General features: G+C 51.4%; 1 protein-coding gene across 2 annotated transcripts; it reads right to left on the bottom strand.

Moving 5' to 3' along the window:
* Positions 1–1,505: 1,505 nt before the first annotated feature.
* On the bottom strand, positions 1,506–25,457 carry CHST13 (carbohydrate sulfotransferase 13). Of its 2 annotated transcripts, none has more exons than XM_061357158.1 (3): positions 25,325–25,457; positions 5,490–5,569; positions 1,506–2,844 (listed from the first exon to the last, which is right to left on the bottom strand). In XM_061357158.1, exons 1-3 carry the CDS (start codon positions 25,416–25,418, stop codon positions 1,999–2,001), a joined length of 1,020 nt encoding a protein of 339 aa, XP_061213142.1. In that variant the 5' UTR covers positions 25,419–25,457; the 3' UTR covers positions 1,506–1,998. The 2 variants fall into 2 exon arrangements, with proteins under 2 accessions (XP_061213142.1, XP_061213143.1); XM_061357159.1 differs by having other exon boundaries at positions 5,490–5,566.
* Positions 25,458–26,074: the final 617 nt, after the last annotated feature.

Below are 26,074 nucleotides of genomic sequence, written 5' to 3'. Positions count from 1 at the left end.
CTTAGGAAAAAGGAAAAGAATCCAAAACTCCAGCTCTTTGTGACTCTGAACCTGACCCCGAATGATGGATGATTCATGTCCAAAGGCGATGAAAAGAGCTTGGGGTGACTAGAACAATGATTTTTCCAAGCAGTGCTAAGGGGGAATGGGAGACTCCTGAGAAAGCACGAGGAATACACCAAGCCCAAGTGCTGGAGATGAAATCTTTTGCATCACATAATCTGTGCTTTGAGTTCCAGCTACATGGGGAGATATGAAGACAGCACAAGAAAGGCCATTTCCATGAGTTCTCCACTCCTGATTGGGAAAATCAAGTCCAACTGAGCACCAGCAACTTTATTTACTTTTCCATTGCTTTGCTAAACCCACTCTCCTAATGGAGCGACCAAGGAGGGAGTGTCAGCACATAGATGCCAACTGGAGACATGGAGGCAACAGAGTAAGATACAACAGCCAAAAGTCACTAGCTGAAAACACTGGGTTTTAGAAGAGCCTGAGAGCACTGGGGCTTTATAAACCCTCCCATTGTATTGCTTTAATAAGTCAAGTATTCACAGCCCAGCCAGCAGACACACTCCACAGCATCTATTACCAGCGTGTTTATTTACAGAGGCAGCCAGTGAGCCAAAGCCAAGCGGCAAAGCAGAAAGCCTGAAACGTGGGGTTAGAACAGAGCTCCTTGGCCTGCTTTTAATTTCAGATCCTAAGGCTGGTTTTGTCATTTTCTTTTGTGTCTCGCCCCTCCTCCCCATTCCTTCCTCAAGGAATGGATTGTCCAAAGCCAGCCTGGCAAAGGGGAGTTTTCCTCTAGGTGTCCCAGTCCCCATTTGTATTCTCATACATACGTGTGTGCGTGCACACAGATGCATTCTCTTCTGGCCTTCCCAGTCCAGCATCACCTTTCCATTACCACAGCACTCTCTCGCATCCCAGCACAGTGCTTCCCAAAGCACTTTGTAACTCACTTTTATGAGCCTCCTCACTTCATACTATCCCCTGTTCCACCACCCGCAGTGCAATGTGGTCACCAAGTGCCATGCAGGAGGCCCTGGCTACACGTGGGGACAGGCAATGAGCTGCATAGCCATGGGAGGACACTGTGGATGACATGATTTCACTGAGCAGACACTGCACGTGTATTGTACATACAGCTCTGCAAAACACTCATCACCTGCTCTTAAAACCCAGGAATATTATTGGATTTGAGCAGAAATCCACACTCACACACACAGAGGCAATGAGTGCCCCACTTGACTTGTTGCTGAGACAGCACCATGTCTCTGTCAGCACATACCTGCTGCAAACCTGCTCCTCTCTCCGCTTGGAGCATTTTGCATCCCATGTGGAAGGAAAGGAACAAAACAAGCCCTCCAGGCTTTGTCGGGGAGAAACATGTGGCCACAGTAACACAGCACTGCCTTTCCCAGTGGGAAGCTGGGGGAGGGTAGAGGGGAATAAGACCAAAAAAAGAAAAGATGGGAGCAATTTTAAATGAGAGGAACAACTTACATTAAATTATTGCTTTATTTCAGGAGCTATGCAGGTCTCTGACACAGTCTACCCTGCCCCTCCCCGAGATGCCATGTCCACCCCAAACAGCCCAGTGAGGAGGGGAAAGACCTCAAGGGATCCTGCCCGAAAAAGGAGCCTTCCCAAGACTTGGAGCTACAGAGGAGTCTCTTAGTTAAAAGAAAGTCCCCAGCCAAGGCAAGTCCTCCCACCCAGCAATGTCCGGTCCCACCACCATCCCCTGGAGATGATGAAAGGTGGAGGGAAAGGGAAGGAAAAGCTCCAGCCCCAGTGTTTTGAGAGATGTCCTCCCTCCAAACCATGCATGAACACAGCATCAGGATGTGGAGACCATCAGGATCAGGAGACCATAATGGAGAGGGCATAGGGAGGAAGTCAACCAAGAGATCAGCACAGAGTGGGAGGAGAGGAACTGTGGCAAGATGAGAGTTACCCAGCTCTCCCTCACCTCTCCCCCCAGTCCCTGCCTCATCGGATGCGGAGGTAGGAGGGGATGGAGTAGTTGAAAAGCAAATAGTCCATTTTGTATAAATTAAAGAGTCTCCTTTGGTAGAAAGGGCTAATGTCCTGGAAGAACTGGGCCGTCATGTCATCCGTCGTCCTGGTGGTCTTGGATGAAGACGGGAACTTGATGCTCGTGTCAGCCCCAACCAGCTGGAGGATGTAGTTGGCATCTTCAGCCAAGGTCTCGTACTTGCCCACCACATCGTAGTGGACGATGCAGGGGTGGCAGAGCGAGTGCACCCGCTCCCAGTGCTCATTGAAGGGCTCCTCCCGCTGCGTCCGTGGGTCCAGCAGGTAATAGACGAACTCCTCGAAGCGCACATCATCGCCGCGCTCCAGCGCCGCGTCGCTGGGCTCCTGCCGGTGCCGCCGGATGATCTTGGTGCCGTAGCGCTTGTGGAAGGCCGTGTTGTAGCTGCGGGTGAACTTGTTGCGATACGCCGACACCAGGCGCTCGAAGGGCTCCCGCACGAAGAGGAACTTGAGGTAGCTGCGCAGGCGGTGGTTGATCTCAGGGATGCTGTACTCGGAGAGGGTGCGCAGGTTGGACGAGACGTGCGCCTCGTTGGCAGGGATTTCCAGTGGGTCCCGGTACTTGCCTTGCCCCGTCAGGACCATCATCACCCGCTTCCAGTTTGTGCAGGCCACTTTGGGCACGTAGCAGTAGAGGAGCCCGTGTGTGTCATCCACTACCAAGTGCCGCAGGTCATCCGGGCGCAGCAGACGCCGCTTGCGGGTGTAGCGGTTGCAGATGTTGCTCAACAGCTCCCGTCTCTGCTGGTGAACTGCCTGCAGCGATGACTGCTCAAACTAGGGGGGAAAGAAAGAGATGGTCACCAGCTTGGCCATGGCAAGCGGGTTGGAACTAGATGAACATAAGGTCCTATTGAACCCAAACTACTCTCTGATTCTACGTTGATCACACTCTATGCACAAGACCTGGCCCACGACTGTCCCAGTTCCATCCCCTTTCCTGGGTTTGGCAGTCACCCATGTGGGATTTCTGGGGATGGTGTTAACTTTGAACACAGCTTGGTGCATTGCTGGGGGCAAAAGAAAGAATAAAATGTGATGAGGAGACAAGTTAAAGGGGGTGAGGGAAGAATGGGTAGTGCAGAAAGTCAATAAAGGGAATATTCATTACAGCATCCTGCGCATACTGGGCTAACACTGGGAGGTAAGGTGGGGTAGCAGGGCATAATGGAGGTGCTGCTCAAGATCATAGAATCATAGAATAGTCAGGGTTGGAAAGGACCTTAAGATCATCCAGTTCCAACCCCCCTGCCATGGGCAGGGACACCTCACACTAAACCGTCTCACCCAAGGCTTTGTCCAACCTGGCCTTGAACACTGCCAGGGATGGAGCATTCACAACGTCCATGGGCAACCCATTCCAGTGCCTCACCACCCTAACAGGAAAGAATTTCCTCCTTATATCCAATCTAAACTTCCCCTGTTTAAGTTTTAACCCATTACCCCTTCTTCTATCACTACAGTCCCTAATGAAGAGTCCCTCCCCAGCATCCCTATAGCCCCCTTCAGATACTGGAAGGCTTCTATGAGGTCTCCACGCAGCCTTCTCTTCTCCAGGCTGAACAGTGGGGCCCTCCTGAGTGGTTCAGGTTTCCTCCATACGGGCCAATCCAATGCCTCAGTGCTGGTCACAGTCTCCTTTGTGCGCAGGCATGAAGAGTCTACATACAGTCCTTTTTCTTTATCCCATCTGGCCTTTACATTAAGGCCTGGCAGCTGCTGCATTGACTTCCCCCCTCCAGATATGGGGACGTGACCTTTCCTGTCATGGTTTTCATCAAACCTCCCAAAACATCATTAAAACATCTGGGGAAATAACTATTTCCAGGAACTCCAAGGGGGAAGGTCCCCTCCTCCTCCTCCTGCCCACTCCTTCCCCGTTTTGCTCACGAGGGGTGGAAGGTTTCACATTTAGCCTTGAGATCACCACTGGAAACCTCCAACAGCCTCAACCACAACCACAAACAGCTTCACCACCCATTTCCTACCCTGGGGGCCACTCTGACCCCATGGAGATGTTGCTCTAATGCAATGCAATGATCCCCATGTGGCAACATGGCAACAGCTCCTCCTGCAAGGGATGGGTTGTTGATTATGGACTTCATTCCCACAAAAGAAATAACCTTGCCCAGGTCACTTTAGTCACCACTTTCTCCAGGAACCTCACAGGCAGTAACCTGAGCCAGAGGCAGGAGAAAGCCTCCCATCCCTGCTCCTTCCAAAAGGGAGATGATAAGGGAAAATGTTCAGGTGGACGAAATGCAGGTTAACAGACAATAACTGCTATCAAGACATGACTTTGACACTGCTGGCTACTTGGATATGAAGAAGAAACAACACATAACAGCATAGCTGAAGAGGCATCCTCATCGTACACCTCCCTGCAACACAGCCAATCCTTCCCGTAGAAACATCTTTTGTTTGCTCCTTTTGGACAAGAACCAATGGTCCATCACCTTTTATAATGGGAAGCACCTTTTGCAAGTGTTAAAAAAATAAGGAGGCATTCTAATAATGTGATTTTTTTTCCTTAATTCCGTAATTCAAAGCTGTTGGATCAGAGACAGACAGACAGACACTGTCTGCAGGCATGGCAACAAAGAAATGTGACTACTTCTCAACAGCCAGTTCTTTCACAGCAAAACTGCTCCCTTCATTTCCTTCTCTTTAAAAGCCAGAGAAATCAACTATCACTTTTAAGGAAGCAACACCAGGACATTCCAGTAGCATTATGGGTTGTTGGCATCACAGCCAAGTCCACGCTTGCCCTTTTTCCCAGAAAAAAATGTTAATTTAGCTGCTTATAGACATAAAAGCATCAACCTAGACAGCAACACAAAGCATCACGTATGGAAAGGAGGCCAAGCAGTGACTGTGGTTTGTCCTCCAGCATAAGCCTTGCATGGGCAGGGACCCACTAAGCCAACCTGGAAGGGAATGCTTCCCTGCACAGACTGTGCCTGGCTGCCCCTTCTTCAGCAAGTGTGGCTGGCACAGGTCAAGGTGATAGAGAGGGCTGAGATAGCCCAGGATTATAAACCCCTCATGGCTGGGTCCAGCTTTATATATGTGTGTACATATATATAGCACTCAACCTAGTAGTATCTACCCATTATTAGCTCAGAAATGCAGTAATGATGCTCTTGCCGTGCCCAGAGCCGGCTTTAAAACTCTCAGATGCTGAAACCTCCCAGGTTTGCCCAGCTCAGCCCACCAGTAATGAAACCATCTGCCCAAGAGCCAAGTTCTTTATCAACAATTACTCCAAAGCAGTGTGATCCTTCCCTATGGACATAGCCAGAGGTCCAGCCATGGGGACCATAGGGTAGTCAGAGGCAGCGCAGTGCCCCATACACTGGATGGGTGGAAGAAAACATCAACCCCCAGCACTCTACTCCCTCTTCACCCTTCATCTCCCTTACCTGGTCACTCTCATAGAGAGCCTGGAGTGGGCTGCGACCAGCTTTCCCCTGCCAGCTCGATCCCATAACCCCATCTTCTGCTGGAAAAGGAGAGAGAAAAATCAGATCTTTCAGTTCATTGGCCACCACCAGACAGAAGCTCATTTGTCCTACAAGCCCCAAATGGTATCTTTTGAACCTAAATAACCACAAGGGAAAAATCCAAATCCCATCTTCATTTTCGTGTGTTGTATTTTGCTTTAAGGGAAAACTGCTCCAAAAGCACAAAGTCACCAGGGTCTAAGCTAAACATCCTTCATTTCTGGAGCTGTAATTAGGGGGAAATGATGGCCTGACCTCACCAGATTTCATCAGCAGTGCCTGTACGCTTGTGTGCTTGTGGGAAATGACACTTCCTGCAGCACTGCACTGATCGAGACGTGACTCAACACTAAGGTTTGGGTTCTTCCTCAATCCCCTGTATCAGTTACCCCACAGGAGGGTGAAACAGCATCTGTGCTAACAAAAGATAAGCGCAAGACCCAATGTATGCAAGATGCTCGTCCCAGAGGTGCCCAGTTTCACGCTTCCAGGCTCAGCCCTCTGCAAATGACAGGGAATGAGATGGACCTTGAAAACTTAGCTCACTGCAGCTCCAATCTGCAGGCAGAGAGCGCTGAACCCGAGTCCCATTCCTTGTTGGGGCTGATAAACTCCTGTTTAGTTTAAGAGCGTGACCCCGCTGTCTGCAAGCCCTGCAGCGCAGCAGACGATTCTCCTATATTTAGTAAAGCAAAGTGGAGGCATCTGGTTTATAGATTAACACGTGCATCAAGCAGAACCTTTCTTAAGAAGGACACAACAAACCCTGGCTGGTTCACACTGACCCGAAGCTGCTAGAAATGCGAACTGCTCTTGCCGGCGCTGCACTGGGATGCAGGGAAATGCCGTCTCAGGAAAGGGTTCAGCGTCTGGTGCGGAGTCAGGTCATGGACAAGGGTATAGGACATGGACAGGCCGACAGGACAAGGGGGAATGAGTTTAAACTTAAACAGGGGAAGTTCAGGTTAGATACAAGGCAGAAGCTCTTCCCTGTGAGGGTGCTGAGGCGCTGGCACAGGGTGCCCAGAGAAGCTGTGGCTGCCCCATCCCTGGCAGTGCTCAAGGCCAGGTTGGACACAGGGGCTTGGAGCAAGCTGTTCCAGTGGAAGGGGTCCCTGCCCGTGGCACGGGTTGGAACTGGAGGAGCTTTAAGGTCCCTTCCAACCCAAACCATTTTATGGCAGGGATGGAGTGGGCTGGCTCCACTGGAGGCTCCTCAGGATGAACAAAAAGCGCATCTGCTGTTAAGGAACGGAGCGAGCAGAGGTTGGGCAGGTCAGATCCGTGCTCTGATTGCTCTGGGCTGCACCTTTCAGTGCTGCTGAGGCAGAGGAACAAACCTGGCTGGAGCCTGCTGCACTCCACATGCCTCCTGCCAACAGCCCCAGCAGAAACGCTGCAAGATGGATCTCCTCCAGCCTTTCCCCAGCGCAAGAGCTGGCAGGGAACAAGACGCCTTCTCCGGATAGCAGCAACCCCCTTGGGATCCCTTTGTGCTCGCACTGTTACAGGTTTCCAGGAGGAAAAAGGGGAAGAGAAAGCAAATAAGGCAAAAACCACACCACCAGGATGCTCCTGTGTGGCTGGAGGAGCCGGAGCTGGCAGGGAAGGACACCAGTGCTCCACACTCACTGCATCTCTCATCCAAAGCGATGACACCATCCCTGCCGCAGGCATGCACCAAACCCTTCTGGCCCAAAAGCAGGTTTTCATAGGCTCCAACTGCAGGAAGCCTCCCCCCTCCTCAGAAACTGTCTGCTCACGCTGCACCCAGCATCCCAAGGAGAAAACCAGGCGCAAGGATGAGATTTGGAGACAGGGCTAAACCCTGTGGCACAGGGGGATGCAGCAGACGCATCCGTGCGCAGCATGTGGAGGGCAGCAGCCAATGTGTGCGCCCCTGGGACCAAAGCATCCATCTTCTGCAGGGGTCAGATACCTATGGATACCTACATGGATGTGTGCTTGAATGGAGACTGGTGACAGGCTGCCTGTGCACAGAGCATCCCCAAACCATCTGATGGTGCAGATGGGCAATGGCACCTACACATCCCTCTTCTTCCACTTGTTCACTCCGAAAGCAAGTCACTTACCCCATTCCCCCTGCCACTGGCTTACCCACCCCTGGGATGCTGCTGGGACTCCAAGAAGTTTGGGAAGGCCAAGGAATACTGAAAGATACGACAGTGCTGAGGAGGGAGTATCAGGGTAAATTAATGGTTGGTGCTGCGTTTTGGCACCACTGCCCTGACAACAGCAGGATCTCCCATCACGGGGGAGCTGCCAAGATCTTTGCATCCTGGCTTTCCTCCGGACTTTACAGCTTGTTGCTGAGGTTCCCAGATTCCACCACATGCAGTGGTAATCCACGGAAATTGAGCATTGCCACAATTGCATCCGAAAGCAAAGATATCACTTAGCTAAGATATATCGAGTTTCTGAGCAGGAGAAAACATCAGCCCTTGGCAATTGCTGGATCACCACTTGGATCACAAGTACTAAGACAGTGTCTGTCCATGACCCAAATCCAAAGTGTTCTAAAAAAGGAAATATCCCCTTTGTCCTTTGTGTCCTCAAAGGATGAGGTAAGGAAATAAGGATGGTGCAGAGCAAGTGATCAAAAACCCCCATGCTAAGGCAACGACATTGATGAGAAGTCACTGAAGATGAGCCTGAAAGGGAGCTCAGGCCCATTTTAGAGTCTCCAGTGCTACAAGTGCTTCCAGTCTTCCCTTCAGAGCTTAAAAAGAAACGTGCTCCATCCCTCCTTTCCCCCTACAGCACAGACCTGCCCCATCAATCCCAAAGCTATTCTGCAGCGGGGTGCCACTGACACCGCAAGAGGATCCATGTTTCAGGGACTCACCAGCTCTCTTTGGAAAAGGCTGAAGTGAACCTTTAGGTGTACTGGCTGATTGCAAAGACAGTCAGACACGTGTGAGGTGAGGGAAAGCCTGGATCATGCCCATTCCAGCCTTCTGGAAGCACCAGAGAAAGAATTTGCTCTTTTGGCTGCAGAGACTCTTTGTTACGGAGGGAGGTTCTCTGCAACCACGACAGCAAATCCAGTGCCTGAACTGAAGAGCTTGGCTTGGAGACAGGGCTCAGGCAGCAACAAGCCTGCCAGGCTGACATCAGCATTACCACGGCTTTGGAAAACAGTCTGGAGGGAAGAAAACAAGGAGAAGACGTGGGTGCAAGGGGATAGGGGGATAAAATCAACACGGCATTGGCAAAGCGCAGCTCATACCCATGAAACCTCATCTGCGAGCGAAATAAGCCCATAGATCAAATTCATGTGGTAGATGTTCACCCAGATACAATGCATGGGATACAGGAGACCACAGGAAATAGGTACTTCAGGCAGAGGAGATGAGGTTTAAAAAGCGAACTCTAAGGGATGTAAGCAACTGGAAAGCAGGCGGTGTTCACATGGGAAATGCTGGGCAGAAGGCAGACTTCAGTCAACCATCTCTGATGTTTTACTTTGGAGTAATGAGCTGATAGAGTAACAGAACTGATGATGGCCAAGGCATTGAGAAAGGCAGCCATGGCAGGGCGAGACAGACACCAAACAGGGAAACTCAAGCTTTTTCCTGGACCAGGGGAGTGGAAATTCAATAGAGTTTAATGTCACAATGTTGGAATTCAGCAGTTTCTGCTACTTTGCTGCTGGAAGTGGCAGGAGGGCCCAGATGCATCAGTTCTGGGCTACCAGCTGCCAGTCATATAAAAGGGCAAATGAAGTCCTGAAACGTATCAGGTATTTGCCATGGAAGCAAAAAGACATCAATACCCATAGCACCTGGTACCCCTCACCTGCAGCACTGACAGCTCTGCTCTCCTGGGACCAAGGCAGACCCAGAGCTGATGACAAGGGCTGTGGGGCAACCAGACAATGCCAGGACTTGCTCCCCATGGATGTGCGTGCTGAGCCAGGATGGGATAGTCCCTTGGGAACAGGCCAGCAGAGAGGGATGGGAAGTGTTTCACATGTAGAACATCTTCATGCCCTGACTCAAGTGCCAACTCGGAGTAGGTTTGGAAACCTCAGCTCTGTGGGAGTCTGGCTGAGATGCAGCAGGAGGAATCCCAGTTCCTTTTGGACTGAAGGATGGAGCTTTCAGGCATTTTCCAGGCTGGACCCTGCAGCCATAAGGAGTCAAAAGCTCCACGTGTGGTCTCCAATATGAAACACTGCAGAGGGTTAAAACCTGGAGATTCAGTGGTCTCCAGCCTAGCGAAGTGAAGGGACAGCACCCATGAGAATGCACCCAGGGGCCCCAGGCAGCTCATCCTGACCTCGCTGCTGTCCCACAGCCCCGGCTTCGCTTCCTGTTGTGTCTGCACAAAACCTAAAAAAAGAGCACAGCAAATTGTGGTGCCTGCTCACCCAAAATGATCCGGCTGAGTGATAATGACAGCCTGCAGCTCCCTGCGGGTGACTGGGACTCCTGCCTGCTCCCATTGCAGCCCCACTGGGAAGGGGATGCTCTATCTCAGACCAAAAACCCCCTCTGAACTTGGCGGAGTGGGATGTGAAACCATCACATGTGTGATGGACATGAACATAGGAAAAGGTATCAGTGACATGAATCGGCTACGTGGCATGCATGCAGCAGGAAGAAGAGAAAGAAGAGTTGCCAGTGAGAAACAAATAAGAACGGTATGACTGCTCTTTACCAAAACGGGAAGCAACAGCGAGAGCTCTATAGTGTATAAGGATCAGTCACTGAAAGAGCCAGAAACAAGGGCCTAGATCTCTGTGGACACAGCAATGCGCTGTTCCAGACAGCACTGACACCTCTCCAGCACCTGCAATGGCAATGAGTAAGTGCTTCAGTCACAGCAGTGATGTCTCACTCATCCCTGACTGCAGAAATGCAGCCTCATGGAGACAGGCTCCTCGCTGTTAAAATAACTGCACCCAAGAGACATGGAGAGGATCCTGCCATCTCATTTAAGAGAGTTACTCAAAGCCAAGCCCTTGCTGCAGCCACTGGCTGCTGAATCGGTCCAGACCTCAATTTTAACATCCAAGAGGGAAAAGAAAGCCCTGCTTGGAAGGCTCAGAGCTATTGGGTTGAGCAGTGCTGGTCCCAAGGAAGTGGTTTCATTCTAGGAAGCTCTGGCTTTTCTGCTTGGGCTCGTACTGGTGAACACATTTGTTCACATAAGCACAAGGGCTGGTTATTGGGTTGGTTTATCTTAAAGATAACTACTTTGCGAAACAAGGACCCAAACACCACAATCCCACAGCAAACTCCAGGCCCTCTGACTTAACACTGCTGAAGGTAGTGACCTCTCTTTGATGGAGATGCTCAAATCAATGACCGCTTGCTACCCTGCATGCTGCATTCAGCTGTGAAACAGCATGGTAATTCTGTCATTCACACCCCCCTCAGAGCCAAGGGAGCACCTCTGGGAGTTAAATCCAGCACTCATCCCTATTTTTACTTTTTGAATTGGGAATGCAAACTTTCGCCTTCAGCAAAGAGGCAAGCCGATCGACTTGGAATCCTGCGACTGCTCATTTGTACTGCATCTAAAAAGCCACGGATATAGGAAATATGAAATGCTAGAAAGGAAAAGGAATCCAAGAGCCACATGCTTGATTCGCTTAAATGCACCCTTCAGCTTTGTGAATTCAGATGCAACCAGCTCCTGGGGCAGGTCTGCAGGCAGGAACAGCCCTGTCCCCTGCAAAGCTGTCAAGTGATTTAATGGCATCCCTCCATGTCACCAGCTGAGCACAACCCCCAGGTATCAACATAGGGCCTGGAAGCTCAACTGTCCCTCTGAAACCACTGAATAAGTTCTTCTGTCCCCAGCACTGCATCCTAACCTTCAGGCTCAGAAACTGCCTCCAGGTAGCTTGGGTTTGGGCCATACAACTCCATTTCCAAGCACAGCCACCGCATGGATGTCACCATTGCTATTCATCTCCATCGCCAGCCAGGAGCCACCTCTCACAAGGAGCATCACAGCAGCATGGCAACTGTCACTGGTGTCACAAACCCCAGGAACAGAGACAACCCAAATACTCCTGTTCTCACAGGGATGGGGGGTAAAACACACACCGAGTCTGAAGCTCAACTGCTTGTCCATCAACTGGTTTAATGGAAGAGTATTTCATTGCTTTTACCATTACGAGACCACTGCTATGCGTTTGCAAAAGGCACCTCCCCAGTGGTACCCACTCGACGTGGTGGGATGTAAAACACATACCTGTGCTTGCTTTGGGGCTGAGCAACAGATCACTGGGACCTTTGGCTCCTTGGTTAGAGGTCTTGCTGAATGAGACGAGTACAGCATCATGCCCAGAGACAGGAGTGTTCCCCTTCAGGAGAATGCTCCAATTGGTGGTTCATGTCATCCTGACTTAACATGGTTTCATCCAGCAGAAATTAAGCCAACCAAGTGACTTGAAGTTGGCTGGATCAGACAGAACCAAGTCCCAGCAGCACGGGTATGCTTGAAAGCTTAGCTCAGGCTTTTTTCCACCACTACATATCACCTACCTCCCCCCCCCCCCCAGCCCTTCTGAAACAGCCAAACCAAGTAATTCACCCACCATCACCCCCCCTTCCACTTTCCAGCACTTAGGAACTGCAGAGGGATAAACAGGGATGTGTTGCAAAGAGGCTACCCACAAAGCTAAGGGAAAAGCCACAGATAAAAGCAGCTTGGAGGCAAACCTGAGCAGGGCAAGACAGGACGTGCCTATGAGGAGGTTTACACAGAGAACAGCCCAGGTACGACAGGCTTTTCACCCATCAGCTCAGATGGATGACCCCACACATGCTTCCATATGGGAGATCGTGGTTTTGCAGCACCACACACACCAGGGTCACCTAAAAGTGATGTTTTAGCTGCTGTGCCAAAGTACCATTTCAGGGTGAGAAGAAGAAGAGGGATGAAGGCTGCACAATGGTCCACTCCTGCCAACTGGGGAGCCCTACCAGCCACTACTGCACAGACCTTTTCCCCAAAGGACCCTTTTGGTTTTCTGGGAACCTACTTAAGGCCAACTCCAAGCAGCCACAGACAGCTCTTGAAAGGTGATGGGACACCCCAACCGCAGCTCTCATTGTCAGCCCATGTTTCTGCTGATGAAGAGCCCCCAGTACCTCCTTCCCAGCCATGTTCCTAATAAGAGGTATCACAGGCAATGACCTAAGGTGGCACTTCTCACTCCTGATGAAGCCCTGCTGTGCAAACCTCTCAGATAAGAGGGAAAGGAGCATTTTCCAACCTCCTTCCACCAAATGCACATGCTCCATAGATACTATCCCCTGGGCAAACCCTCCTGCAGCATTTCCAGCCCCAAATCACACAGTTGCTATGCACACAGAGATCTCAAGGTGCTGGGCACCATCACAAGGTGTGCAACCACCTCCCTGCAGCTTCTCCGGAGTCCCAGGGCTGCGTGGTACCACTGCATGGTAACAGCAGCCAGGCACTAAGGACCGTTTCCCTCCAGCCAAGAACCACACCGTGAAGAGGGGACAATGAGTCACTGTTTTATATGGGATAATTCAACTGACTGTGCCTCCTTTAATGGGAAAAACCATTCCCTCTTCTCGGGATGTGCACTGCTGGAAGGCAGTGGTCCGTGGGCAAGAGCTGGGCAAAGGAGCGTGATGCCTTCAGGAAATGCTAATGCAGGGTGTGGATGAATGTCCTAAGCTATTCTCTATGGAAAGTGATGGATGGGATGAGTACACGTCCTGCTCTCATTCCAGCCAGACAGGGAACGGCTGAGCCTGCCAGAGGTTGTGGGGAATGTCTGGGGTGGAAATGCATGGCCTTGGGAACTGAAGTAGGACCAAACATCCAAGTACACCTGCCTTTATCTGTGCACGAGATGCCTGATGGCTGCACAGACATCTGCTGTCTGGGACCCTGTGCCATGGCTCACAGGATGGCAGCGCCTCCGGCATGCTGCACTGAGGGATGGAGCTCTCTCTGCCTGATACTGGGGCACTTACACCATCCACAGAGTGCAAATCACTCACAGCCCGTGGCCCTCAAGCACAGAAGTCTGAGGGCAAACAGGTACGGGCAGCCCAGGAGCCTTGAGTGTATTAAACCATAGAATCCCAGACTGGTTTGGGTTGGAAGGGACCTTAAAGCTCAACCAGTCCCAACCCCTGCCATGGGCAGGGACCCCTTCCACTGGAGCAGCTTGCTCCAAGCCCCTGTGTCCAACCTGGCCTTGAACACTGCCAGGGATGGGGCAGCCACAGCTTCTCTGGGCACCCTGTGCCAGCGCCTCAGCATCCTCACAGGGAAGAACGTCTGTCTGAGGTCTATGATTCGCTCCTCAGGGTTTGCTGTGCCTTTGGCACACACCATGGCTGGAAACAGGACATAAGGTGAAGCCAACCACTGCCACATCACAGCCTGCGTGTCCCATTCAGCACCATGGGGGATGCGAGATGGGAGCGGGACAGCGGTCCAGCATTCGGAGCTATTTTGATTTCTCTCCAAACCACTAAAAAAGAGGGATCTCTGCTGAACGCTCTCCAAAGAACCATGGCAAGCACTGCAGACAACGTCACCTCCATGGTCCGCTTCTATTAATCCTCTTGCAGGTCCAGCAGGAACCAGAGGGCATGGTGCTGGCCTTTCACCATCCGAGGTGTGCAAGCCAGCGTGACCCTGAGTGCAGCCCCACCAGCACCCTACAATGGACACATCCCACCAGGCTGCAGGGACACTTGAGTGTCAGAAGGGACAATGGGCTCCTGTGTGGGTTTTGCTTCTCGTGCCTGGATGCCAAACCCAGCCCACAGAGTATGTGCAGCGCAAGCTCAGCATTCTGCAGTGAACGCTGGGTTAGCAGTGACGGGTCTGCAGCCAGCTCCATCCTCCATATGCTGCACAAACTGCTCCGACAGCAGCCACAGAGGCGCTGGGAAGTCTGGGGGGTGTTGTCAGTATTGTTTTAAGCTGCCACAAAAAAGAACATGAAACTCCTGACATGAGATGGGGTCTGCACATCCTGCGCTAGTTCAGATTCCTGCTGCGTGTCTCACACCCTGGGAAGGAAAATGACCATTACCCTAACTGTTTTTGCTCCTCTTTCCCCCCTCACTCTAACAGGAGACAGCTCCAGCCTCTAACAACTGCCTGGAATAGACTCCTGAAGCCGACATCCCTGCTCTATCCAGGCTGCAGCCTCCTGTTGAGGGAGTGCAGGCTGTAGGGACTGGCAGTCGCTGGTTCCAGAAGCAACTGTGATTCAGAGACCTGTCTGCTGGATGTGCTTTAAAACCATTTGAGCTCCACTCCTGATGAACCGGGAGGTTGTGCCAACACCATTAGGAAGGCACTAAAATTACATATGGAAGCTCCTTGTTTTCTCTAAAGCCTGGTGAAAGCTCTTCCCTCTCTCGACTCCTGCTTTCTCACACGGCCTTTGTTTCTGAAGGTAATTTTTCCTCACTTCTCACTAATGGCACCTCTTGGACCACCACAGCATCACCAGCCATACCCAGGGACATACCCAGAGACATCTCAGGCTCTCGTTTTTCAAGGAAGGCTTTTCAATCCCAATGTAGACAACTTGAGTCAAGGATCATCCAGGGAAACTGCTAATCAAGTGATGGAAAAGGCTGACAGCTATGGGGTTAGCTCACAATAAATCATGCAGAAAGGGACAGAAAGAATCCAGCTGCTTCAAGAGACCTGCCAAAGGCATCATCTGTGGGGAACGGAGCCAACAGCAGCTGGTCTGGACACTCCGGACACTCCATTCAGTGCTTCTTCCTACACTCTCCTGTCTCCTCAATGGCAGGAGGCTCTGCTCATCTAGTACCAGCCTGAGCCAGATGTCAGGATGGTTTAATAGAAGGATCACAAGCATCTGAGGTGGGGGGATATACTTTACTGGGGCAGCATGCCCAGTTCTCTGCTGTCACAACCACTGTCATTAAGATCTTTATAGGAAACAGAATTCCCAGTATCCAGCAGGAATACAGCCCTCTGCAAACAAATAAAGTATCTGTGCCCAAGTACCCTGCAACTTCATGCTTTCAAATGGTTAATTCCTCCTACGAGCCATGCCAGAAGCTTTCCAAGAGTGATTTCTCCTCCCCATTATGCCTGTCGCTCTCCTGGCCCCAGCTGGCTGCCAGCATATATAATGCAAGCCTGACCTGCCAGCATTTCCATTCCTTGTCAATAAACTCCTCCTTTCCCGTCTGCTGCTCAGCAGGAATTGCAGCAGAAGGGCTTGTGCTGGCAGTGCCAAAGCAGAGGTTCCAGTTGGGATGCACAGGGGATGATTTTCAACTGGCGATGCTGGACCTGAGACCCAGCCTCTCCCTGCACACTGCGGTGCTGTCTGTACCTCTGCAGCTCCCATCACCAGGACAGGCTCAGGCAAGCCACTGCTGCAGAAAGCTCTTGGGCTCAGACAGCAGCATGGATCTACCAAGCCAAGAAACCATCTGCACCAGTCTCACACCTTCTGCTCAGCTGAGGCCATGTGATGGGGGACCAGGACTTGCTCAGGACCTGCCTGCAATCAGGTCTGCTTCAGCAGATGCCCTCAGCGCACAGGTTACCTGCACACACACAGGAAAAAGGAGTCTACCATCACATGGCTCCAGGATGCGATTGCTTAATCTGCTTCAAGCCATCTTGTCAGCTCTGTGATGGATGGAAGCCTCAATGAACATATCCAGGAAGAAATGCACACTCAGCAAACCCTTCCCAAGGCAGCACCCTGCACACACTGGCTCTGCTCCATGGCTTTCACCATGCTCTGGGCAGCTGAGGGGCTGTGTCCTGCCTTTCTAAACGACAGCAGGTTGTTAACCTGGGAGACACTGCCACAAGGTACATGCCAAGAGGCTTCACAGTGCATTGAAGAGCTGCATGAGCTTGTAAAGAAGGCCAGGAGCTAATTACATCTCCCTAGAGACTAGGGAGAACCATCTCCAGCACGTAACCTCTCAGCACACAGCCTACCTCTGCTGCATTTAATAGTGGGAGGCCACCAAAGAGCCCTGTCTCCCAAACCAGCACGTTTAGCATGATACAAGCATCTCCAGGGTCACTGCAGCACTGGGACACAATGGATCCAGCATCACTGGTAGCAGCTTGCCTGAGTGGTTGTTGGATTTGCCTCCCTGCTGTCTGTGAAGCCTTGAGAATGGGTGAGAGCAGCAGATGCTCTGAAGACATCTCTATTTTACAGGGAATGAGCAAGGGACACCTCAGGAATAAGGGAACTGGGGGTCCTGCACCTACATGCAGCAGTAGCTGTTCATGGGCATCTGAAGCAGAACTCCCCCAGCATTGTCTGAGGCTCACAATGCCTGCGCCTGCTGATCCTATTAAGCTAAAGGAAATCAATCCCTCCAATACTGCCAGAAGAAACTTGGAAGAGCCCCAGCAGTGAGTGTGCTACCCTGCACCATTGCCAGACGGAGCAGCCCGGCGCTGCAGACGTGTGCAGGACTCAACTCGCCGCCTGCTCGCACCATGAAGGAACATGACCATGCAGAGATGCTCCCTACAGCCAGCCCGTAGGGCATCACAGTAAGAGTGGGGATGGGGAATTGCTGACCTCCAACTGATCTGCGCTTACTTCCCCGGTCCTGCATTGAAGAGAGCCCTCGGAAGAGGGGAGCCAGCCCTAGAGGCACCCACACCCAGCAGATCCATACAAATATCACCTTTGAACCTCATGTCAACATCACCCATCTTCATGCAAGGTCAGTGAAGCAATATCTGGCCGGAGAGCAGGCTTGGATCAGGTTTCCTAGTAGTGAGACTGCAAATCCATAGGGAGAGCAGCATTCCAGGGCAGACCACTCAAACGCACTGTCTGATCCCTGGAAGGGCTGGGAGAGCAGCCAGGAGATGGAGGGCTATTAATCAAGTAGCATTTACAAAGAAGAATAAGCTCTGAGCACTGTTGTGACAAGAGGACAGCACTCATGGCCTCAGCATCCCTGTGTCCCACAGGTGACAACAGAACCACACGCCATGCCATGCCCTATGCACTGCTGTGAAGGTCTAGAACATTCCATGGCACACCTCCATGCTCATGTACCATGAATAGAGAGACCCATCTGATGTGCCCAGGCTAAAGCCTTGCTGACCTTCCACTGGAGCCATTGCAGGGATAGTGCCACCTTAGAATCACAGCATAGTTAGGGTTGGAAAGGACCTTAAGATCATCTGGTTCCAACCCCACTGCCATGGGTAGGGACACCTCACACTAGACCAGGTTGCTCAGACCTATGACACATCATCATGAGGGTTTGATGACGGTGATCAGGCAGAGCAGCATCACTGGGAACACTGTATTTGTCTCTCCTTGCTCCAGGGCATCAGGGAGCATCACTCATAGGGCAGAGGCAAAGCCGAGGCTGGGAACGGCTGGGGCCTGAGGAACCCAGCTCTAGGTCAGGAAGGACCAAAGACTGCACGGACAGCAAAAGGAGGCAGACACCGAATCCACACGCACTCACACACTCAAAACCAGGTTCTCAACCATTTCTACTACCAAACGGTGATTTTCATCTCAGCACAGAGCTGCCGACGGATGTGGGTTATGTGGCCAGGCTTTCCTGCACGGGTGCATGGTGATGAGCCATCTCAATGCAGATGTGGCTGCCGAACCCAAGAGCTGCTGCAGTACTAACCAGCGAGGAGAAACACTGCTTCCTTTTCCCAGGGAACACCAGCTCCCAGCTCTTCCCAGCCAAGTTCCCATCAGCCTATCTGCCCATAAATTAACAACTGTTTATCTAATCAAAGCTTATCCAAACATTAAATCCTCAGGGGGAGGCAGGAGCAGGCAAGTCAGGCTGCAGGAATTCCCAACTGGTTGGCTTAAGGCTGGGCACCTCTGTGCCCTGAAGCTAAACCTGCTGGGTACCATCCCTGCAAGATAAAAGGCACGGATTTGAGCAAGCTGAATGGATTTTGAATTCCTTCTCCAAGGCAAGGACCTGGTCCACTGAAATTCAGGCAGATCTTGGCCTCTGAGCCTTCAAAAGGTGGGAACTGAAAAGGGTTAAAAGGCAGGGGTATTCAAAAGGATATCCACCCCAGCCAGGGGGAATGCAAAGGGACTAGGAAAAATGAAACCTGCTCATTTCTATGCTGGGGGAGAGCTTTGCTTCCCTCACAGCAACCTGCCCACCAGCATAACGATGTGCCCACATCAACTGGTCCTGCCAGGCTGGGCGGGCAACAGGACAGCACCAGGATCAAGGTGGATCTCTGATGGCATGGCTGGGGTCCTGATCCCAGCCCATCACCAACTTAGAATCATAGAATAGTCAGGGTTGGAAAGGACCTTAAGATCATCCAGTTCCAACCCCCCTGCCATGGGCAGGGACACCTCACACTAAACCATCTCACCCAAGGCTCTGTCCAACCTGGCCTTGAACACTGCCAGGGATGGAGCATTCACAACCTCCCTGGGCAACCCATTCCAGTGCCTCACCACCCTAACAGGAAATAATTTCCTCCTTATATCCAATCTAAACTTCCCCTGTTTCAGTTTGAACCCATTACCCCTTGTCCTACCGCTACAGTCCCTAATGAAGAGGCCATCCCCAGCATCCCTATAGGCCCCCTTCAGATACTGGAAGGCTGCTCTGAGGTCTCCACGCAGCCTTCTCTTCTCCAGGCTGAACAGCCCCAACTTTCTCAGCCTATCTTCATACAGGAGGTGCTCCAGTCCCCTGATCATCCTCGTGGCCTCCTCTGGACTTGTTCCAACAGATCCATGTCCTTTTTATGTTGAGGACACCAGAACTGCACACAATACTCCAGGTGAGGTCTCACAAGAGCAGAGTAGAGGGGCAGGATCACCTCCTTCGACCTGCTGGGCACGCTCCTTTTGATGCAGCCCAGGATACGGTTGGCTTTCTGGGCTGGGAGTGCACACTTCTCACACTGAAAGCCCATTCTTTAGACAGGACAAGTCACAGCCTGGGGCTGACCCCGAGATGTATTTGCTGCCTGAAGGCAGTGTGTGAGCAGGGGCACTGTGGTCTGTTTGCTTTTTGCAATCCCTGTGCAGTCTGCAGGGCTCAGACTCACAGCATGCTGCAGGGCACTGCTGTGCTCTGCCAGATTCAGCCCAGCAAGAGGGGAGCAGGAATCTGGGGGCTGTTAAATGAGGGGTGACAGCTGTGGATATTAACCACTGCATCTGGCTACCAGGTCTCCTTGGCTTGCTGGCTCCATGCAAAGCTGGGTTAATCACTCCCGCACGGGACCCAAGTCACACAGAGACACTCCTCACACCAAGTCCCTTGGCTCCCCTTCCCTTCCCTGTTCCCATGTCCTCTGTGTGCCCCCTCAGAGCATCACGCTCTCCTTCCAACACAATAAATGAAGCATCGCCTTTGCTCCCTGGCTCATTAAAGCTGTAAGAGAAACAAAATCAAACCACATGTTCCAGCACTACCTCCTACGCTGGGTGATCGCCTACGGAGGGCATGCAGAAAGAGGAGTTTATCTGAGCAGTGGCCACCCAGCTCCTGGGATACAGAGCAACTCTTTCATCCCACCTTTGCCCACGTAGGGCTTTGATTTAGACTGAGATTTTGGCTTCCCAGTGGAAGTCACAGGCAATTGGGAGATGGAGAACAAAGCGAGTCCAGGCTGCAAAGGGCACATTTGGGGGTTGAACCCAATTTATCAGAGCTCTACAATTGATTTTACTGGATCATTTACTGGAATGACATGGGGTGCAAACAGAGCAGAAACTGGGCCAGCCAGAATAAATCATGAGAACCAGCTCTGAAGCAGGGCACCTGGAGAGGAGCATCATGGAAGAGGGACATCTGCATAGGGCAGCAGCATATGTAGGGTGCATTTAGCAATACCCCCCGCTGGCCACCCCTGATGGAAGGATTTTACTGCCAAAGGGGCAGCTGTATTTGAAGAAGGGAAGAACTAATAGATCCATGTGAAAGAGTGGGGAAATAACAGAGGGCTTACAGTTGAATATAGACTTGTCCCAAAGCTGCGGAGACAGAGTGCCCCTACTTACAGCAGTGCAAGCTTCACATATACATGTATGGGAGAGAGCAGATTGGTTTGGACCACAGAGGGTGGGAATTCTGTGTTCAACTCTCCATGGACACCAGCCCCTCCATCTATGAATGATTTTAGTGGGGGGGGATATCCTCAGATATTAAGGTAGCTCCATTTCCCCTGTTGTCAGCATCAGTGCAAGCAGGAGCTAGGCATGGCAATGCTCATCCCAGCACTACTCGGTGAGATGCTACCTCCCTCTCAGACCACTAACATTCTTTAACTGCTTTTAACAAGGAAAGTTTTGGGCCTTTGCCCAGCTGTTCCTCAAAGCCTTAACGTGAAACAGTCCCCCTTTGGCCCCACAGAGGTATTTGGGGAGTTAAGCTCTTCTTTGGGTACTCAGCTCCAAGGGGGAGTAATGGGAGTTAAGTACCTAATGCCTTTGTAGTTTCTTGGCTCCTGATAGGAGCCCTGGGTAGGACAGCTGTGTTTGTACTGGGATTAAGATGGAGGGTTTCATGCTCTCCATTTGGATGCTTGCAGGATGCAAGGACCAAGAAACTCCAGTACGTAATAAACCCAGGAGTGCCCTGGCCACTGTGTGAGCACTCACCTCCCTGACTGATGAACACCACAAGGCCCTTCCTGCACCTACACAGGCAAAGAACCTACTGCTCCCAGAAGATGTTTTTGTGGAGTCCCTTTTGCAGGATAGAAAGGGGCTTGGGGAATGGGGACAAAGCAGAAAGTGCAGGTGGAATGTGCTGCCAGAGAGAAACAGCCAGAGGGATGCTGGAGGGATGCGAAGGCTGGATCCACCTGGAAGAGCCACTGAAATGTTAATCCTCTTCTGCAGGCACAGATTTAACTCTGGGTGTGCCAAGTGCCCTCCTTCCCCCTCCCAGCTCTCTCCCACGGATCAGAAATCATCAGAAGCTGTATGAAGCCAAGAAGGACTAGAGAAAGCATTCCTCATCCAACGCCTGGCTCTCAGGAGCAGATGGGCTTCATTACTACCCTGCCCTCAGCACTGCAATGGGCAGATTCTTTTATCGCAGCAGGTCACAGCTACAGCATTTCATGTCTTCTTCAAACACAGCTTTCCAGCTCACTTTACTCAATGCCTTGGCAGACAAACATCCATGCCCTTTGAGCACTGGCTCCTCCTGCATCCCAGGCATCCCAGTGCCATGACCAGGAACCTGAGCTGGGCAAAAGTGCCCCATTACAAAAGCAAACAAACCAAAGAAGAAAAACCAAAACCATCTCAGAGCACATCTTGGATTCCACATCCCTGCCCCTCTTGCAGCACTGACCAGGGTGAAGGCAGCATTATCTGGATGAGTGAGGACATGCATCAGCCAGCTGCAAATACAACCTGGTCTCAGAAAGCCTTGACTGGGTGAACCACGCTCACATCCCAAGGCAGCGCCTGAATTTCAGCCTCAAAATACCTTTAAACAATGGGAAGGAACTGAGGTCTAAAATAGGCTCTTTCCTGTCTGGGAAAAAAAAAATCCCTGCTTTGTAAAGTTCTGCTAACATCTACATGTCAGTATCTCTGTTCAGGCAATGTATAGGTGCATTTGTAGGTTGAGAGACCTCAATCAAATAACTTATAAACTCTACATCTGTAATTATTTGTCCCCCCAGAGGGACAATCTTTAGGCACAAGGATGGAGCTGACCCAGAGCTCACAAGAGTAATCACAGACTATGGATGCATAGCTTAGAAAACCTGAAAGGCCACATTTGCAACTGTCAGAAGCAAGAGCTTCTCCAGGACCTGCTTGTGCTTGGAGATGCTGGGCTTGGGAACAGGAAACCATCCCAAAGGGTGGTGGCAATGGGTAATGTCTACATCCATCTCGGCACATGAAAAGGCTGCTAACCACACCAAAACAATGAGGCATGGTTTCCTGCCTGTGATATGTGCTATGTGCTGCTAAAGAGACGTAAGAAGCAACAGCTGGATGGGGCAGTTGAACAGAACTGGAGTAGAAATAAAGCAGCATGTTGAGATGGAGGGGTTTTCCTTCTTTCTTGCTGGAGAAGGTGATTCAGTGCTGGAACAAGCTGGAAACAAGAAGTAGAGCATACCCCGTCACACAGACTGTAAGCCTGGAGTGAGATAGCTGAAGGCCAACGGGACAGACAGGTTATCACCAACCTGAAGTGAGCAGGGGACCCCACGGATGAGGGAGAGTAAGGACTATAGCCCATGTCTGCTCCCTGGTACAGCCAGCAGCAAGGAAAGCCAGCATAAAACAGCCAGGGATATGAAGGCTGCACCCTCGAGCACACAACCCCATAAGTTGGGCTTGATCTTAAAAGCCTTTTCAAACCTAGTTGAGTCAATAATTCTATGTGATGCTATCCCTCAGGAGCACCCACCTCTCCTGAGGTTAGCAAATCCACTGAGCCCACTTCAGCCTCCGGGAGAGGGACAACGGGGGATTCTGCTACTGACTCCAATACAAGCACATCCAGCACCAAAATAACCAACTTGGTGCCATTTAGCTATTTCAGTGCACGCTGGACTGTGGGTGTTCCTACGGCAGAACAAGAAACCCTTATTTCAGCACAGCAAACCGCTCCAGCGCACGACTGCCCCAATGGAGCTACAAGTGGGAAATGCAAACGGAGCAGTTTTCATCCCATTTTCCTGCCCCCTGAGCTGAGCAAGCCCTCAGCACTCTCACACTTGAAGGTTTCTGGTTATTCCATCCTTCTTCCCGTGTTGTTTTCCTTGTCCTGGTCACCGGTTGGTTCACTGTCTGTGTTAGCAAGGCTTAATTCAGCACACTGTATGTAACAGACTGTGGGTGGCCAAGTCAACGTGCTGAAGCCTGCTAGAGAAAAGGATCTGACAGTTCCGGGGGAAACACACAGCGCTGCTGCTTCTCCTAGCAGTTTTCTTCATTATTGTACAGAAAGCAAGTGACACCGGATAACCAGAACTCCAAAGAACCTCCAGGCAACCATCCCTTTAAAGATGACATTTTTTGTCTGCAAACTGTTTACCTATCATTGTGACTTATAACTTCGAAACTTCAAGTAATTGGTCTCAGTTCTGCTTTCCTTTGGGGTGAAAAGCAGCATTTTTCGCTTGCTTCTTTTCTGTTTATGGCAGTGACCTTTCCTCTGTTAGTGCGAGTTTTTACACAGGACTGAAGAGGAAAGGGAAAACTGTAAAGTGGAAAATAATAAGGGAAAGAAACAGCACAAAAACGAAGGCTGGAACCAGGGAGACAACTAACTGTGGCTAGAAAATAACCAGGTTTTAAAGGGCATGAGCATCACTTGAATTCACCTCTCATGTGCTCTCCACCCTCGCAAATGGGCTGCCGCTGCAGACAAACACCACCCGAGGGTCCCACCCCAGGCCTGTGACCATCTACAGCACCTTTAGCAATCACACTGCCCCAGGTGAAGAGACCTGCAGCTCATTAAGGGTGCTGCATCTCCTACAGCCTCGTCTGGTGCTTCTCAAGGGGTCGTTCCAGCCCCTAAACCCCTGATGAGATGCCATCACCATCACCGGCTTTCTCTGACCTGATGGGACCTGCATGAAACAGTGCTGAGATCACCCAAAGGATTAAAGTCAGCTCAGCACAGAAAGTTCTGCTGACTCAGACACGCAGAAGTCTCTATTTGAAAAGCAGAGTCCTGAAAAGAGCCACATTTTCCAGTCAAATATTAGAAAGCAAACCTAAGGTAAAACACAACCATCTCCCCGTTAGGAGCCCTGGAGATCAGAGCCGACTCACTGCTGCGCTTTAATAGAGTCCCAATACTAAAGTAAGATGCACGTATCATTACTTTAAAACAGAGTTACTACAGAATACAGCACTGACCGTGCTCTGCTGGGATTACTGAATTCATTTGACAGACTTCACACGCTCTCCTACAAATACCAAATGCTTGCCCAAACCTAACTGCTTTTCAATCTTATTCAGCCAAAAAGTTAAAGCTGTATCTATTTTTAGGAAAGGAAACACATTTAAGTGATGGAGCAGCCCCTATAAAAGGAAAATCACTTTTCATTTAGCTCCCCCTGATAAAATCTAACATTTCAGGCAAATCAGCCATCTGACTTTTAAGGTGGAACTTTAAAGGCCCCATTGATGGATGGCTGCTATAAGCACAAAACGTTAGTACATTGTTAAAACTACAGGCATTACCCAGTAACGTCTCTTAGGGGAAGAGGACCCAATTTCCCCCAGAGAGCAGAAAGCAGGCAGGGAAATAAAGAACTTCTTAGTACAGAACTGTTTATATTGTAGCTCAGAATCGTTTCCCAGTGTGGAAGATGTTTCTAAGAGCACACAGTGAAGTCCCCTGAGCAAATCAACCGGATTCCCCAGCAAATTTAGTGGCCGTGGCTGTGAAACGGGCACTCATGGGACAGAACAGCCCTTCCCTACCCCATCCCGGCACAGCCTCGGGAGCATTCGTGCCCCGCTCTCACCGGACGGGACGAGCACCTCAATGAAGTTCGCTTGAACAATGCAACACGAATCGCTGCAGCCGGTACCGGCCCCGCACCGCCCGCAAACACAGCAGCGAGGCTCTCAGCCCCGAAGAGAGCCGACTTCACCGGCGCACCCGAACTCCAGATCCCCCATGGGTCGCTCCCGTTGGACCGCACCGCCTCGCCCCGACCCCGCGGTGACGGCCGGAGCCGGCTCAGCCCTACCCGCGGTCCCGCGCCCCGCTCCCTGGCGGACCCACCTGGGTGGAAGCTGCTCTGGAAGTACAAGACGCCCAGCAGGAAGGAGCCGAGCCCGGCGGCCAGCGCCATCCGCGGCGCCCGGCTCCGCCGCATCCCGCGGCCGCGCAGCGCCCCGCGGACCGGGCCCGCCAGCCCCGCCCAGCCCCGCCGCGGCAGGAAGTGAGCGCGGCGCGGATCGGATCAGCCGCGGGAACGGGAACTTCGCCCCATGCAGGAGAGGGATGGGGATGGGGACCGGCGGCGTTTCCCTGCCCGGTGCCGGGTCTGCGCTTCCCACCGAACGGCCGTGGTAGGGCTAGAACGGGAGAGGAGAGAGTTACGGATGTGCTGGCGAGCGCGGGAGCTTCCTGGGGACTTCTGTCAGCATTTCGCAAGCATCGCAAAGTTTCGTGGGCTTAAAATAACACCAATAGACCTCCTCTTTGTGTTCTGGGCTGCCCCCCCCCGTGGCACTGCAGTCTTTAACCGAAAGCAAGAACCCTTCTGCCTACTTCTGACTCAAGCAATAAAGTTATATTGAAGGTTAATTATATACAGTTACAAGAAGAATCATTTTCTACCAATCTACCCGTGTTTTGGGGAAGCAGGAGCACAGAGCGCTCTCACCACGTCCTCTAACCTCCAGGCCCTGTAATTGCAGGGAAAACAAGCTCTCAGCCTTCTGTTGCCCCAGTTTTGAAATAGCAGCAATGCTGTTGACCCACCTGTGTGGAATACACTCAAGATGTACTCAAAGGCCACTTGGCACA

Source organism: Neopsephotus bourkii, unplaced genomic scaffold (genome assembly GCF_033783945.1).
Source record: "Neopsephotus bourkii isolate Nb327-2 ecotype Australia unplaced genomic scaffold, CSIRO-AGI_Nbou_v1 NB_887, whole genome shotgun sequence".
NCBI classification, from domain to species: domain Eukaryota; kingdom Metazoa; phylum Chordata; class Aves; order Psittaciformes; family Psittacidae; genus Neopsephotus; species Neopsephotus bourkii.
The sequence above is the reverse complement of the archived record's forward strand: the minus strand, read 5'-3'. Positions and strand labels throughout refer to the sequence as shown.